General features: G+C 45.2%; 1 protein-coding gene across 5 annotated transcripts in view; it reads left to right on the forward strand.

The window, feature by feature from the left end:
* Positions 1 to 13,822, forward strand: part of clgn (calmegin) — a 22,662-nt gene extending 8,840 nt beyond the window's left edge. For 4 of the 5 annotated variants that reach the window (XM_049572830.1, XM_049572827.1, XM_049572829.1 and 1 more), the window contains exons 6-15: positions 784 to 865; positions 1,132 to 1,324; positions 1,528 to 1,717; positions 1,843 to 1,956; positions 2,058 to 2,214; positions 7,346 to 7,561; positions 7,735 to 7,851; positions 7,959 to 8,100; positions 8,244 to 8,419; positions 12,445 to 13,822. In XM_049572830.1, the coding sequence (XP_049428787.1) occupies positions 784 to 865; positions 1,132 to 1,324; positions 1,528 to 1,717; positions 1,843 to 1,956; positions 2,058 to 2,214; positions 7,346 to 7,561; positions 7,735 to 7,851; positions 7,959 to 8,100; positions 8,244 to 8,419; positions 12,445 to 12,516 (1,459 nt within the window). In that variant the 3' untranslated portion in view covers positions 12,517 to 13,822. The remainder of the gene's footprint in view (positions 1 to 783; positions 866 to 1,131; positions 1,325 to 1,527; positions 1,718 to 1,842; positions 1,957 to 2,057; positions 2,215 to 7,345; positions 7,562 to 7,734; positions 7,852 to 7,958; positions 8,101 to 8,243; positions 8,420 to 12,444) is intronic. The other variant, XM_049572828.1, reaches the window with a different exon arrangement.
* The last annotated feature ends 2,238 nt before the right edge of the window (positions 13,823 to 16,060 follow it).

A 16,060-nucleotide genomic window follows, 5' to 3' on the forward strand; every position in this document is an offset into this window, starting at 1 on the left:
GCTGTGTAACATGGGTCTAATAAACTTGGGTACGACATCAGGTTTGATGTATGCAGACTGTACGTTGACAGCGCCTACTGAATCACAGGCTATGACGTACGATGCAACAGCTTCCCATACTGAGTGCGCAAGGATGCTGCACAGGTTATTACCTCTCCAACTGTGAAGCACAGCATAGAGGGTCACATTATTAAATAGTTTTGTGGGCACTATATACTGTGGTGTGTCTGTGTGTGTGTGTGTGTGTGTGTGTGTGTGTTTGCTAGCTGCTAGGTTTCTCACCTGGCAGCTGCAACTCCACCACTATTTCCTTCCATGCTTCTTCCTTCTTTACGCAGTCATGGTAAGAGCTGGAGGACACATCATACAGGCAAGGCCTCTGCTGCCACAACCACAAGGTTTTCCTCTTTGCTGGAATCCCACACATTTCTTTGAGTGTGTTTTGCCTCCATGGCAAGCTGTTATCCGTCTGTTTTTAGCGCCAGTGTGTCATTTCATGCTGCATTTCTATTGATTGGTTAGTAGACGTAGGTCGTAACAGCAGTCACACAGTGAGATGATCATCCCAAATTTCTGACACTGTCAGAATTTTATCTCAGGCTGTCTTTGATCACAAGACTGTGACAACGGCCATCCTTGAACCTCTCTCACGGTGCGACATAGGGCATAAGACAGTCCAAAATCACACAGTGTAGACCGGGCTTAACTCAAAGTTTTCACCAAACCCCCTGTCCGAAACAGGGCCCAACCTTGTTAAACTGTTTTGTTGTGTTGTGTTTGCAGGTATGAGGTGAATTTCCAGGATGGTATCGATTGTGGTGGAGCCTACATCAAATTGCTTTCAGACACTGGCAGTCTCAGTCTGGTTGGTATACATGTTGTCATTCTACCTTACTCCATTTATAATGTGTAAAAGTATGTTGTACACAGGCCATTAAATCCAAAGCATCTTACATTGGAGCAAGAACTAAAGTTATCTTTGTTAGTATTGATAGAAACACAATCCAAAACCTTCAGAGCATTCCTCCCTTGTTTTGCATTTTAGGTAGAACTGTGTAAAGATTGTTCAGATCAAGACTAAATAGACTTTGGTTACTCTTTAAAATTAAACTTGTTTCTGGTGCACTGTAGAAGCAATTCCACGACCGGACACCCTATACCATCATGTTTGGACCAGACAAATGTGGCGAAGATTACAAGCTGCACTTCATCTTCCGCCATCAGAATCCTCTTAACAAAGACACAGAAGAGAAGCATGCCAAGAGGGCCGATGTGGACCTCAAGAAGTTCTACACTGACAAGAAGACTCACCTTTACACTTTGGGTACACAGACAATTTGAAAAGAGAACATAAATGTTTTTACATCTCTCTGAAATGTGTCTTTAATATGTAATAATAGCTTCTGTACTACATTGGAGCTTAATAACTTCAGTTTCACATGTACCTGCATACCTTTCTCTGTTTTTATAAAATCTCCATTTCTCATTTTACTCACACATTCATTCAACATTTGTCTCTGTTGTCAGTCCTGAACCCAGACAACAGCTACGAGATGTTCATCGACCAGTCCAGTGTGAGTCGCGGCAGCCTGCTGCATGACGTGGTGCCCCCAGTCAACCCACCCAAAGAGATAGACGACCCGACTGACTCCAAGCCAGAGGACTGGGATGAGAGGGCCAAGATTCCTGACCCTGAGGCTGTCAAGCCTGATGACTGGTGAGTACAACCCCATCCTAGAAGACAGTGTAGATTTTGTTGCAGATTGGACATGTTTGAATGTTTGGACCTCAGTGACATAGTTAATTATAACAAGCATGGCTGTGTGTGTGTGTGTGTGTCAGGGATGAGGATGCTCCAGCAAAGATCGATGACCCTGATGCTCTGAAGCCAGAGGGCTGGCTGGACGACGAACCAGAGTTTGTCCCGGACCCCAACGCTGAGAAACCAGAAGACTGGTAAACAAACACATTCACCACCCAAACAAATCCACGAGCAACATCTAAATCATGTAACAGTGAGGAAGGGATTCAGCCTGATAGCTCTTCTCTGTGAGCAGGGAAGAGGAGATGGATGGAGAGTGGGAAGCCCCACAGATTCCTAACCCAGCCTGTGAGACGGCCCCCGGCTGTGGGGAGTGGAAGCGTCCAAAGATTAACAACCCTCAGTACAAGGGAAAATGGAAAGCCCCTCTGGTGGACAATCCCAACTATCAGGTAACTATGAAACCAGGGACTGTCAAGCTGTTTTGGGTTTATTAGAGTTTATTTTTACTACTTGGGTCAGAGAAATCAAACTCGGGCTATGTTCACATTGTGAGTATTTTCCCCAGATCCAGTCTTTCTGCTTGCTCTAACTGTTCACATTCATGTTTAAACTGACCCATATCTGACTTCAGTGTGAACAGATCTCTGCCCTGAATCACCTCAGACGTAGTCTCTATTTACAGACTCTACATTCAGTGAATGTAGAGTCTGTAGGCAAACCCCAGAGATTTTGCCTCCGGAAGAAGAGCGGAAGAGCCCTGGCTTCCGGTGCTAGGCTGTTTGTAGTCTGCGTGATATTGACCAGTCACGTTTGAGCCGGCTGCAGTTGTTGCCAGGTTAAACACTCCGTGTGGTGAACTAACAAGGCAGAACATAATTGGCGTCACTGCAAACTCTGAATCCATCGCAATGGTTCAGCATATTTACTTATTATATATAAACAGAAGTCGGAAACGGAAATTCGCCTCCTCAAACCGGAATGCCAAAAAATCGGGGGTCTGCACCCAGAGGCTGTATCGCCGTCTGCCGGAAGTCAGATGCCGAATACAGCCGATATGTTCAGAGAATGCCTCAGATGCAGCCAATAACATCACACCAGGATTGTAAATGAACTTAGTGTGGATTCCAAAATCTACCAACCACTCAGTAGACTGAATCACCGTGATGTCTTGCTAACAACAGTAACTTACGAGTAGACAAATGGCCATTGATTTAAATAGCAGAGATATGTAAAATCAGCACACTTGTTTATTTCTGTTGTCATTTTCAGCCGTAGCTGTAATGTTAGAGATATATAGTTAAATACTGTGGTCCAACATCTTCTTCTCTTAAAATCAATGACAATAGCAGCATGTCATAATATTAGGCCCTATGTGTCACTGTAATCGCTGTATATCACAGCAATACTTTCCCTGAACTGGAGAATCAGTATTTTTCTTAAGTACTTGACTTTAAATTTAAAAGGGTTATGACATGGATTTATTTCATCTCTGTAGTAATATGCAGTTTAGATAACTACTGGCAAATGTATTTTTGCATCAGTGTGGGGCGAGGAAAATAAATGAAACGATTTGCAGACTGTAACAGAAGTCATAGACTTTACGACGGTCTGTTAAGTTAGTTTAAGCCATTTTCTCACTCACGCATGCCTGTTAAACAGAACAACAACTGTCACAGACTGTAACAACAGTCTGGAACACTGGTTTAAGCTGTTAAAGTAAACCAAAAATATATAAAACAGCCTAATAACAACATTAGATGATGCATGCTGTATCATTAGCAGTGGTGCAGAAAGTTTAAGTGACTGCTACTAACAGAAACATGTTCCATGTGTTGATAATCTTGATATATCATGCTTGGGTGGTGACAAAAAATAAACAGGATAGTGCTGTCTGATGTCGTACTCGTACTCGTCGTCCTCCACTTATCCGGGTCCGGGTCGCGGGGGCAGCAGCCTCAGCAAGGAAGCCCAGACAGTCCTCTCCCCAGCCACTTCCATCAGCTCTTCCGTGGGAACCCCGAGGCGTTCCCAGGCCAGCCGGGTGATGTAGTTCCTCCAGCGTGTCCTGGGACGGCCCCGAGGTCTCCTCCCGGTTGGACATGCCCGAAACACCTCCCAAGGGAGGCGTCTGGAAGGCATCCTTACCAGATGCCCGAACCACCTCAACTGGCTCCTCTCGATGTGGAGGAGCAGCGGCTCTACTCCGAGTCCCTCCCGAATGTCTGAGCTCCTCACCCTATCCCTAAGGCTGAGCCCAGCCACCCTGCGGAGGAAACTCATTTCGGCCGCTTGTATTCGCGATCTCATTCTTTCGGTCACTACCCAGAGCTCGTGACCATAGGTGAGGGTTGGAACGAAGATCGACCGGTAAATCGAGAGCTTCGCTTTCTGGCTAAGCTCCCTTTTCACCACAACGGACCGGTTAAGCGCCCGCATCACTGCTGACGCTGCCTCAATCCGCCTGTCTCCCGCTCCATCCTACCCTCACTCGTGAACAAGATCCCGAGATACTTAAACTCCTCCACCACCACGCTTCACACTCGGCTGCGAACCGCCCCAGTGAGAGCTGGAGGTCACTGTTCGATGGAGCTAGGAGGACCACGTCATCCGCAAAAAGCAGGGACGAGATTCTCCCATCACCAAACCTGACACCCTCCACCACTCGGCTGCGCCTAGAAATTCTGTCCATAAAAGTTATGAACAGAACCGGTGACAAAGGGCAGCCCTGGCGGAGTCCAACCCTCACCGGGAACAGGTCCGACTTACTGCCAGCCACGCGAACCAGACTCATGCTCCTTCGGTACAGGGACTGGATGGCCCTTAGCAAGGGGCCACCCACCCCATACTCCCGGAGCACCCCCCACAGGATGCCCCTGGGGACACGGTCGTAAGCCTTCTCCAAATCCACAAAACACATGTGGACTGGTTGGGCGAACTCCCATGCCCCCTCCAGCACCCTGGCGAGGGTAAAGAGCTGGTCCACGGTTCTGCATCCGGGACAAAAACCACATTGCTCCTCCTCGATCCGAGGTTCAACTATCGACCGGACCCTCTTCTCCAGCACCCTGGAGTAGACCTTACCGGGTAGGCTGAGGAGTGTGATCCCCCTGTAGTTGGAACACACTCTCTGGTCCCCTTTCTTGAAAATGGGGACCACCACCCCGGTCTGCCACTCCAGAGGCACTGCCCCCGATGTCCACGCAATGCTGCAGAGGCGTGTCAGCCAAGACAGCCCTACAACATCCAGAGCCTTGAGATATCCGGGACGAATCTCATCCACCCCCGGGGCTCCGCCGCCTCGGAGTTGTTTCACCACCTCAGCGACTTCTGCCCCAGACATTGGACGACCCGCCCCCGAGACCCCCGTCTCTGTTTCCTCACTGGAATACGTGTTGGTGGGATTGAGGAGCTCCTCAAAGTATTCCTTCCACCGCCCGACAATGTCCCCAGTTGACGTCAGCAGCTCCCCGCCCCCACTGTAAACAGTGTGAGCAAGTTGCCGCCTTCCCCCCCTGAGGTGCCGGACAGTTTGCCAGAACCTCTTTGGAGCCGATCGATAGTCTTCCTCCATGGCCTCACCGAACTCCTCCCACGCCCGAGTTTTTGCCTCCACGACTGCCGCCGCCGCGCTCCGCTTGGCCCGCCGGTACCCGTCAGCTGCTTCCGGAGACCCACAGACCAACCATGCCCTGTAGGCCTCCTTCTTCAGCCTGATTACCGCCGCGACTGGCACCAGCGGCCTTGCGGCCACAGCTCGCAACCGCCGCCTCAACAATGGCAGAGCGGAACAAGGCCCATTTGGACTCAATGTCCCCCTCCGCCCTCGGGACGCGGTCGAAGCTCTCCCGGAGGTGGGAGTTGAAGATCATCTGGACAGGTTCTTCTGCCAGGCGTTCCCAGCAGACCCTCACTGTTCGTTTGGGCCTGCCAGGTCTGCGCGGCGTCTTCCCCCACCATCTGATCCAACTCACCACCAGGTGGTGATCAGTTGACAGCTCTGCTCCTCTCTTCACCCGAGTGTCCAGAACATATGGCCGCAGGTCAAATGATACGACTACAAAGTCGATCATTGACCTGCGACCTAGGCTGTCCTGGTGCCACGTGCACCGATGGACATCCTTATGTTTGAACATGGTGTTAGTTATGGCCAAACTGCGACCCGCACAGAAGTCCAATAACTGAACACCACTCGGGTTCAGATCGGGCAGGCCGTTCCTCCCAATCACGCCCCTCCAGGTCCCGCTGTCATTGCCCACGTGAGCGTTGAAGTCCCCCAGCAGAACAATGGAGTCCCCAGTTGGGGCACTGTCCAGCACCCGTCCCAGGGACTCCAAAAAGGGTGGGTACTCTGAACTGTTGTTCGGTGCATAAGCACAGACAACAGTCAGGACCCGTTCCCCGACCCGAAGGCGCAGGGAAGCAACCCTTTCGTCTACTGGGGTAAACCCCAACGTACAGGCAGAGAGTCTGGGGGCTATCAGAAAGCCCAGGCCCGGCCCTCCGCCTCTCACCCGGAGCAACTCCAGCGAAGGAGAGAGTCCAACCCCTCTCAAGGACTAGGGTTCCAGAGCTGGAACTATGTGTCGAGGTGAGGCCGACTATATCTAGCCGGTAACGCTCAGCCTCTTCCACAAGCTCCGGCTCCTTCCCTGCCAGAGAGGTGACATTCCATGTCCCAAGAGCCAACTTCTGTAACCGAGGATCAGACCGCCAAGGCCCCCGCCTTGGTCTGCTGCCCAATCCACATTGCACCGAACCCTTCTGGATCCCTCTACGGGTGGTGGGCCTGCAGGGGGATGAACCCATGTAGCCGGTTCGGGCTGGGCCCGGCCGGACCCCATGGGCGAAGGCCCGACCACCAGGCGCTCGCCCACGGACCCCAACCCCAGGCCTGGCTCCAGGGCGGGGCCCCGGTAACCCTCCGGGCCGGGTACACGTATCCTTGATCATAACCCCATCATGAAGGGTCTTCTGATGTCGTTGATCTGATTTAAAATAAAATGGATTCTTATGTTCACTCTTCTCTGAAAAAATCAGATCTGTGTCATATGAGAACTTTACAGACTGATCTGTGATCAGTCTATTACTCTGACTGTTTATTTACTCTTCTTAGCTTTGCTTTTTTAAAACATGATTTGTGAGTTGCATACTGCAGCACTCAACCAAGAGACAGTTTACTCTCTGTATAGCACAGGCAGCTGTGGCTCAGAGGTAGAGCGGGTTGGCCACCAATCGAAAGATCAGAGGTTCGATCCCTGGCTCCTCCAGGCTGCATGTCGAAGTATCCTTGAGCAAGATACTGAACCCCAAATTGCTCCCGATGGTTGTTCCATTGGTGTGTGAGCGTGTTAAAAAACTGAGTAGCAGGTGGCACCTTGTATGGTAGCCTCGACCACCAGTGTATGAATGCGTGTGTGAATGTGACTTGTAGTGTAAAAAGCGCTGTGAGTGGTCGGATGACTAGAAAGGCGCATTTACCATTTACCACCTCTAACCTGTCCTGTTGGAGATGCTGTATGTCTGTCCATTGGCTGAAACCCTCTTCATTGATTTCCTCTACTCTCTTTGTCTTCTCCCAAGGGAGTCTGGAAGCCGCGTAAGATTGATAACCCAGAATATTTTGAGGACCTGCAACCATTTAGGATGACACCTTTCAAGGCTGTGGGCTTGGAGTTGTGGTCCATGACCTCAGATATCTACTTCGACAACTTCATCATCACCTCTCACAAGGAGGTGGCCGACCGCTGGGCCTCTGACAGCTGGGGGCTGAAGAAACTGGTAGCCAGCGCTAATGAGGTCAGTCTGATTGTAAAGGCAACAAGAAAATAGAGCAGCACCCTAATAGACATTTCTATTTTCATTATGTGCATACAATTTTCTTCAGGGCTGTCAGTTTCTGTGAAGAATAGGCTCACTATTTGCTCTTGCACTCTGGTCTTTTGTCTGTCCTCACCCTTCAATTCCACCAGCCGGGGATTTTTGCTCAGCTGATGATGGCAGCAGAGGAACGGCCGTGGCTCTGGGTGATTTACATACTGACAGTTGGCTTGCCTGTAGGACTGGCTGTGCTCTTCTGCTGGCCAAAGGTACTGTAAACCTAATGAGTGATTTATTCTGATCCCCGATTATTGCAGAAGCACACCAGCAAGTTCTCTAAACCTGACTGTGATCCCATCTCTCATTTGTGCCATAGAAATCAGATGATGACTACGTGTACAAGAAGGTGGATCCGCCTCGGGCTGATGAAGAGGAAGAGGAGGAAGAAGAAGAAGAGGAGGCAGCAGCAGATGAGGAAGACAAAGTAGCCGAGGCTACAGAAGGAACACCAGCTGCAGGTTAGAGGGTCAAACACAGGTCATCACACAGCCCTCTGTTGGTGCTGCATTGATTAAAGTATTGTAACTTTACTGCTACATTGTTCTAGTGTCTCATATCTTTGTCCTCCCTGTCTTCATCTCTACTCTCCCTCTCTCAAAAGTATCAGAAGAGGCTGAGGAGGAGGAGGAGGAGGAGGAGGAGGATGAAGCCAATGCGGGAGGTGACAATCTAGAGGGGGATGATGATGAGGAAGAAGAGGAAGGGGAGGCGGAGGAGGAGGGAGAAGAGGAGAGCAAAGCTCCTGAGAGAACATTAGAAGATGAGGTTGGTGTCATTGTGAGTTTCTCTTGCCTGCTCAGCACCATGAGCTCATGGTGTTGATAGGTATCTGAGGATTCTTGTGCACTCTTGGAATTGATATCTGAATCCAGACCCTCAAGTTCACCACCTACTTTATCTTCTGTTTTTTATCCAACAGTAGAGATACCCTGATCTCAATTTTCCCACCAATACTGATTGATGACCATGTAAGAGCCATATCTGCTGACACACAACTGATATTGATCGTTGTTTTGCTGTTTATTTTGCTGCTGCACCTGACCTGGTTTGCAGTTCGAGGTGTCCTGTCAGCAGTTTTATAGATGTCTCTTTTATAATGGTGGTCTATAGGGAAAACGCTTTTTGGGCTGCAGTGGATTTTTTTTTTTTTTTTTCCCTGCAAATACTGCGAGTGACCACTGGATAAAATTGGCTGCAAGGCTGAGCTGCTTTCCTGGGGCCCTGAGTGTGTATGTTTTTTTACAAACTGCACTTATGTTTAGTTCCTGTCAGCTCTACAGTAATGTTAACAGTTACCTTTATCCTTAATTTAGGTATTCCACTTTAGACAGTTAGCTTTGTACATATTACATACAGTGTTTACTGTTGGTTATTGTATATAGCGTTTCCTCCAGGGCCAGAGTCGGTACTTGCTCTGGTGCTAATGTTAGCCCCCGTCACTCCACTCAGCAGCCAGGAAACAACGGTCTTTTACAATCTCTGTCTACTTAAATGACACTAAAAAATGACTACTAACACTGACAGGCTCTGATTGTTATTCTGAGTGACCAACATCAAGGAGGGGATCCCAACAGAGAGACCTTTTTCTTAAAGAGTAAGATTATTTTCATTAACCAGAAACAGCTGCAAAATCGCCATTGCCAAACTAACCAGATGACATTTTTCATAACATAATATCTGTTCTGGACTTTCACAGCAATGACAGCAGCTATTACAAGATTCTCCATCTGTCACAGTCGATCTGTTTGTCCCACAAGGGTGAACTGGTTTTAACACACATCGAAGAGTTTATCTCATGCTCATAGTGAGCAGCTAGAACATCATGTTTATGTGTTTACCAACACAACAGCAAAAGTCACAGCTCACAACAACTTGTGTGCTTGCCTTACACTGTGGTGATGGAAGAAATCTGACATACTGTTGAGCTTGTGAGAACTTTCCTGGTGTCTGCAGCCCTTTTAAAGGTCTTAAATATTGTAATTGGGCGGATAGTAAAGTCTCGTCAATTTAGTTTTTTGGCAGTACAGTTTGTGTACAAATTTAAACAGGTTTGATTTAATTGAACCATCTGAACCGGTATTTGTCATTATGACAAGTTCTGGCAAATTCTGATGGCCTCACAGAGCTAAATCCAACTCATTGCATGAGAAGCAATATGACAACGTGATTAACATAATATTATGTTTGTTATAAATGGACTAACAGAGCCGCGAGTGTCTGACAGGCTGGAGGCTAGCACAGCAAAATGAAGGAGATCAGATTTCAGTAGAGGCAGCAGGGGAAAGGAGAGGCGCATGATGAGTTTGTTTGTAAAAAAAAGTCTGTGTGTTTTTTGGGTTGAAAAGACATGGCAGGCTTTATCTCTCAATGAAAACATCTGAGATTTGAAGCCGATAAAAGAGGTGTCCTAACTGGCTGCCAGCAACGTGGTGCGCCATTTAGAGTTAAACTTTTTGATTTATTGTTGTCGTTGGCATTGCCGCAATAGAGGACAAATGGCTGATTTCTAAAGCTGAAATTAATTATCATCTATACAATGCCTCTTTATTTCAATACAAACCCTAAAAAAGGTGACAGCTGGCTGGAGGGAGATCGCCGGGTGGGAGCTTAACGTTTCTGATAAATGATCATGGCTAATAACAACCTACCTGCTGCTGGCTAGAATGAATGTAATTTCCAGTAAATATCACAAAATAAAATGTATGTTTTCTGTTTAAAAAGTATAAATATAAGAAGAGAGCCAGGTACTCGACCATCTTTTAAAGTGGTTACATCTCCAGTCTGATCTGTAGTGCACAGCTGATAGGAAGTCTTCGTGCTTTGTTCACATGAGGTAACAGAAGTGCATATTTAACAGAATCAGCATGGACAGAGGGCTCTGATGTTACCCGATTCAACATGATAGGATTATGTTTCACTCTGGAGTGGCTGCTGAGCCAAGTGCAACACCTAGTGGTAAAATTTGGTACACCTGTCTGGTGCGATCCAGCTCTAAATATCAAACCAGTTTGAAAATGTTTACACCAGCCCAAACCCTAGAGAACAGATCAATACCTAAAGTATCGATATTACAACAGGAAGTCTTATTTGTCAGTAGGATACCAAAAAAGGACAACTGCCACTGTAAATTATGTTGTGCACACAATACACTTGTTAGTACTGCACTGCTAACTTTTCTGCTGTTGTGCTCAGCGATCACCTCATCAGTTTGATTTATGCAATACACATATTAGTTATGTCTCATTAAAAACAGTATTGTGTTTAAACATGCATATGATGACATAATTAAACGAAAATAGTCACAAGAAATGATTTATGAGATAAATGCATCATTAATAGGTTATTTCTGAATACATTTTCATTACCATTGTGTGATTTTCCAAAAAATTAACACATGGCTTTTCCCTACTTGATAGTACAACCCTGATTCCAAAAAAGTTTCGGACACTGTTTAAAACATAAATAAATGCAATACAATGATTTGCAAATCTTTTTTGACCTATATTCAGTTTGATACAGTACAGAGACATGATATTTAATGTTCAAACTGATTTGTACTGATTGTAAAATATATGCTTTTGAATTTAATGACTGCAACAAGTTCCAAAATACTGGAGAAGTTGTTGAATGCTCAAGAACACCTGCTTGAATCATTTCACAGGTGAACAGGTAAACTGTTAACAAATGACTGGTCATTATTGGGTATGAGCGGGGCATCCTCGAAAGGCTCTGTTATGAACTGTGTCACAGTTTGTGTAAAACTGTGTGATCACAGTTGCAAAGCATTTAGGGATTGCACCATCTACAATCCATAATATCAAAAGATCTTGAGAGGGGCAACACTGAAAACCATCAGTGAATGGCCACGACCTTTGGCTGCTGAGACATCACTGCATTAAACACCAACATGTTTGTATAAAGGATATGAAGGAACACTTTGGAAAACCACCGTCCGTAAACGCAGTTCATCATTGCATCTACAAATGCAAGTTAAGACTCTACCATGGAAAGTGGAAGCCATATATAACAATAATAATAATAATAATAATGACACATTTTATTTATGCTTTTAATGGTACTCACAGACACTTTACACTGATTAAAAACAGTCATAACAACACCCAGAAACACTGCTGAGCCAGAGCTCATTTGAGATGGACTGACACAAAGTGTAAAAGTGTGCTGTGGTCTGACGAGTCCACATTTCAAATTGTTTTTGGAAATCATGGACGTCTTATCCTCCCAAGCTAAGAGGGAAAGGACCATCCAGACTGTTACCAGCTCAAAGTTCAAAGCCAGCATTCAGGGACGACCCTTCTAATTCCAACAAGACCAGACACGTTCTTCATGTGTTACAACAGCGTGGCTTCATAGTGAAAGAGTGCAGGTACTAGACTGGCTGCCTGCAGTCCAGACCTGTCTCCTATTGAAAATGTGTGGCACATTATCAAGCACAAAATACAACAGCAGAGACCCCGAACTGTTGAGCCACTGGAGTCGTTTATCAAGCAAGAATGGGAAAGAATGTTACTTTCAAAACAAATTATCATCCTCAGTTCCCAAAACACTGAGTGTTGTTAAAAGACAAGGTAATGCCACACAGTGGTAAACACGCCTCTGTCCTATCTTTATTGGCACATGTTGCAGGCATCAAATTCACTCTGATTTTGACTTGATGACATTTCCAGGTGGTGTTAACTACGTCATTGTGTACATTTTGGTAATGCAGCAAATGCAAAAGTGATGTTTTATGTCTCATCTGTTAAATCTGCTTTTTCCTTCATTCAAATTCTGGCCTGCAGCCGAAGGAGGGAGGAGACACCGAAGAAAGTTACAAACAAGCTGTAAGAAAGAGGAGGGTACGGAAAGACTGAAGAGGTGAGATCCCCAGCCTACAGTCTCCTTTCTCCCGCAACGCGGAGGGGGTGGAAAGGCCATCTCTGCTGCTGTTCCCCCCTCTGAGCGGAGCAGCATGTATTTCCTCCAAACCACCTGGTAGCCTGCAGTCACCGCAGCTGCCCCACCCACGTCTCCTCCATCCCTCAGCCACACCCATCAAAAGGACCGCAGTCTTGCAACCCACATCCTGTATCATCCCTCACCTCGTCTCGTCTCGTCTCTCCATCCTGTCTGCTCACTGAGCGGATGAATCCCCTGGAGAATCTGTGCAGTTAAATGTTTTCCCTCCTCCATCCTTCTCTTCTCTAAGCTGTCGCTGTCAAAATGCCTGTCAGCCTAAAAAGGCCCACCTCTTCCATGATTGTCCCTGTTCACCCCGTCTCTGCTGTCAGTCTTCTGTCTGTATATATGCCACCACAGATTTCCCAGTGTGTCTCCTCTGTGAGTGAAGGCAGCAGAGGATGCCGTCGACTCCTCTTGTTCGTACCATTTTACAGCATATCATAGGGGCAACATCTCAGAAGTTAGACTTTATTCTTCTGTCCTTTGTTTTAAACATGTTTCAAGGACACAGTTTGACAAAGTTCCTTCCTTGTTTGAAATTGTTTGAGTTTCAATCACAGGCCAGGAGCAGAGGACTCCAGGCTGCTGGGAAAGGCTGTATGAGATGTTACTGCATCGTCAGGACATTTCAGCTGACAAGTCTCAGCTTAGGTTTAAAAGTTTACCTCTTTAAAAATGGATGTTCTGTTTAGATTTTAGGTAGTTTGTAAGGAGCATCAGTTACTTTTATGTGTTTTATACTAAGTTATAGCATTCTGCAAACTGAGGATTAGCACAGATGACCCTATTTATTGGTTTTGTTTATGATTTGTTTTATGCTGGAATGAATAAAGATTTAATAATGCAGTGTTTTGAGTGACTTGAGGCAGTTTTCTTAAAATATACCACTGATGTGCTTATTCTGAGCCTAGGTCTAGTTGAAATGCTTTAACGCTGAATGCCTTGGCCATCAGTTGTCAGTTAGACAGTAAATCTGTGGATTTCTACGGGAAACAGCTGGAAATTAAACCTGTGAAAACATGTCTCATTCAGTCAGTACACAGCTGTGTTTTCCTAGAACATCTAGACTAGCTGGAGTTCACATTCTAGATTGTTGCCTGGGGAAACCATTGATGCTAATTTATTTGTTTTATATTGTGTCAAGCTTTTGTAGTTCATATTTTTGTCAGATTCTGGCATATATCCCTGTTTACATTTGTTTGCAAATTGTACATTGCTCTTGAAAATAAAACTATTTAATACAAAAACATTTGTCAAAAGTCCGATCAAATGAGGCACATTATGTCCTTCATTTTTGAGTAATTTAAATTTGAGTGTTAAATGGTTAAAGAAAATCTACTTTCATTTCAAACTATGATAGAAAAAAGCTTCTCAGAAAAGGCTTTGACAAAAGGTTTCTAAATATCTTCATTTAAAATATATTCCACAGTTCCCACACATTTTCACTGACAGAATTTCTAAACTTTGACACAACTTTTCAAGGATTATAAAAAAAAAATCTGAATTTGCCTTGAGTTTTCTAAGACATCACTCAAACTCTATTCAGACATAATTGCAGCTAGCCAGCATTCATGAAGGGAGAGATGGAACATGCGGAGAAAATGAAGAAATGTACATGATGGTAAACAAAATGTCACAAATCAACACATATTAAAGATATGTTAACAGCTACAGAAAGAAAGATACAGAAGATTACTGCAACAAATTCATTACACACAACAAACTGACAATTCAATGAGTTTTCCCAAACTTTCAGTGATATTTACTAATTCCATAACTTTTCCAGTCCCGGAAAATGTGATTGTGAAATTCCATGACTTCCAGCTTTACCATAACAGTGGAAACCCTGGTTTTCTTTTCCAGTGTGCAGATAGACTTTTCTTTTTACCTGTTTTAATCCTCTAACACAAATGTACATATCTTTAAAAAAAAAGGTGTGTTTTTTACTTTTTTATGTTCAGCTAATCTTAATGCAGACAGCTGGTTTCCAAGGTATTATTATTATGATATGAATGCTATTCTAACAAATACTTCCCTGGCAGTGCAAACACACACTTACATGGAAATGATAACTACCCCTTTTCAATTGTGACTACGCTGAAGGAAACAGCAAACAAATTCTGATGACGCGGCTGAGGTACTTTTTCTTATTATTATTATTATTGGGGCTTTTGGCCTTTATTTGTGGGACAGTGATAGCGTGATGGGGAAATGAGAGGATGACGTGCAACAAAGGGTTGCAGGTCAAAATCAAACCTGCAGCCGCTGCAGCAAGGACATAGCCTTTGTTCATGGGGCGCCTGCTCTACCAGGTGAGCTAAATGGCACCCTGTGGCCGAGGTACTTTTAACAGGGAAGAAATGAGTTAGTATGCTGATACCATTAAATAGTGCTAAATGGTTAAAGACAACCTGCTTTCATTGAAAATCAGCAGTTTCAAGGTGGACACTGGACACCCAAGATTTGTGTCACCAATTCAGTATCTGACCACATGTCTCCTCTTCTGTTCCTGATATATGATGTTGAGTAATGGCCAGAAGTGTTTTTGCAGAACATTATGATGTCACGGTGAAGCTGACCTTTGACCTTTGGAATATAAAATACCATCTTTTCATCATTATATTCTATTAGATATTTTGGTTTTGTCATTAGTAGCGAAAAACATGTTTTGTGAGGTCAAACTGACTTTTGACCACCAAATTTTAATCGGTTCATTCGTGAATCCAAGTGGACATAACTATAATATTATTACTTTCAACAATGTTGTTGTAAGCTACTGTCACTACCTGCATCTCTCTCTCTCTCTCTCTCTCTCTGTCTCTCTCTCTCTCTGTCTCATTGTGTCATGTGGATTACTGTTAATTTATTATGCTGATCTGTTCTGTACGACATCTATTGCATGTCTGTCCGTCCTGGAAGAGGGATCCCTCCTCAGTTGCTCTTCCTGAGGTTTCTACCGTTTTTTTCCCCCGTTAAAGGGTTTTTTTGGGGAGTTTTTCCTTATCCGCTGCGAGGGTCATAAGGACAGAGGGATGTCGTATGCTGTAAAGCCCTGTGAGGCAAATTGTGATTTGTGATATTGGGCTTTATAAATAAAATTGATTGATTGATTGATTGATTGATTAATTGGCATCCATCCATTTTCATAAATGCTTATCCTCTTGAGGGTCGCGGGGGGGCTGGAGCCTATCCCAGCTGACATAGGGTAAGAGGCAGGGTACACCCTGGACAGGTCGCCAGACTATCGCAGGGCTGACACATAAAGACAGACAACCATTCACATTCACACCTACATGTGTGGGAGGAAGCTGGAGTACCTGGAGACATTTATACTGGCTGACTAAAAAAGAAGACCAGTAGCATCTCCAAGGACCACACACACCCCGGACATTCTCTGTTCTCTCCGCTGCCCTCAGGGAGAAGATACAGGAAAATAAAATTCAAAACAAACTGATT

This window comes from Epinephelus fuscoguttatus, linkage group LG3 (assembly GCF_011397635.1).
Source record: "Epinephelus fuscoguttatus linkage group LG3, E.fuscoguttatus.final_Chr_v1".
Classification (NCBI taxonomy): Eukaryota; Metazoa; Chordata; class Actinopteri; order Perciformes; family Serranidae; genus Epinephelus; species Epinephelus fuscoguttatus.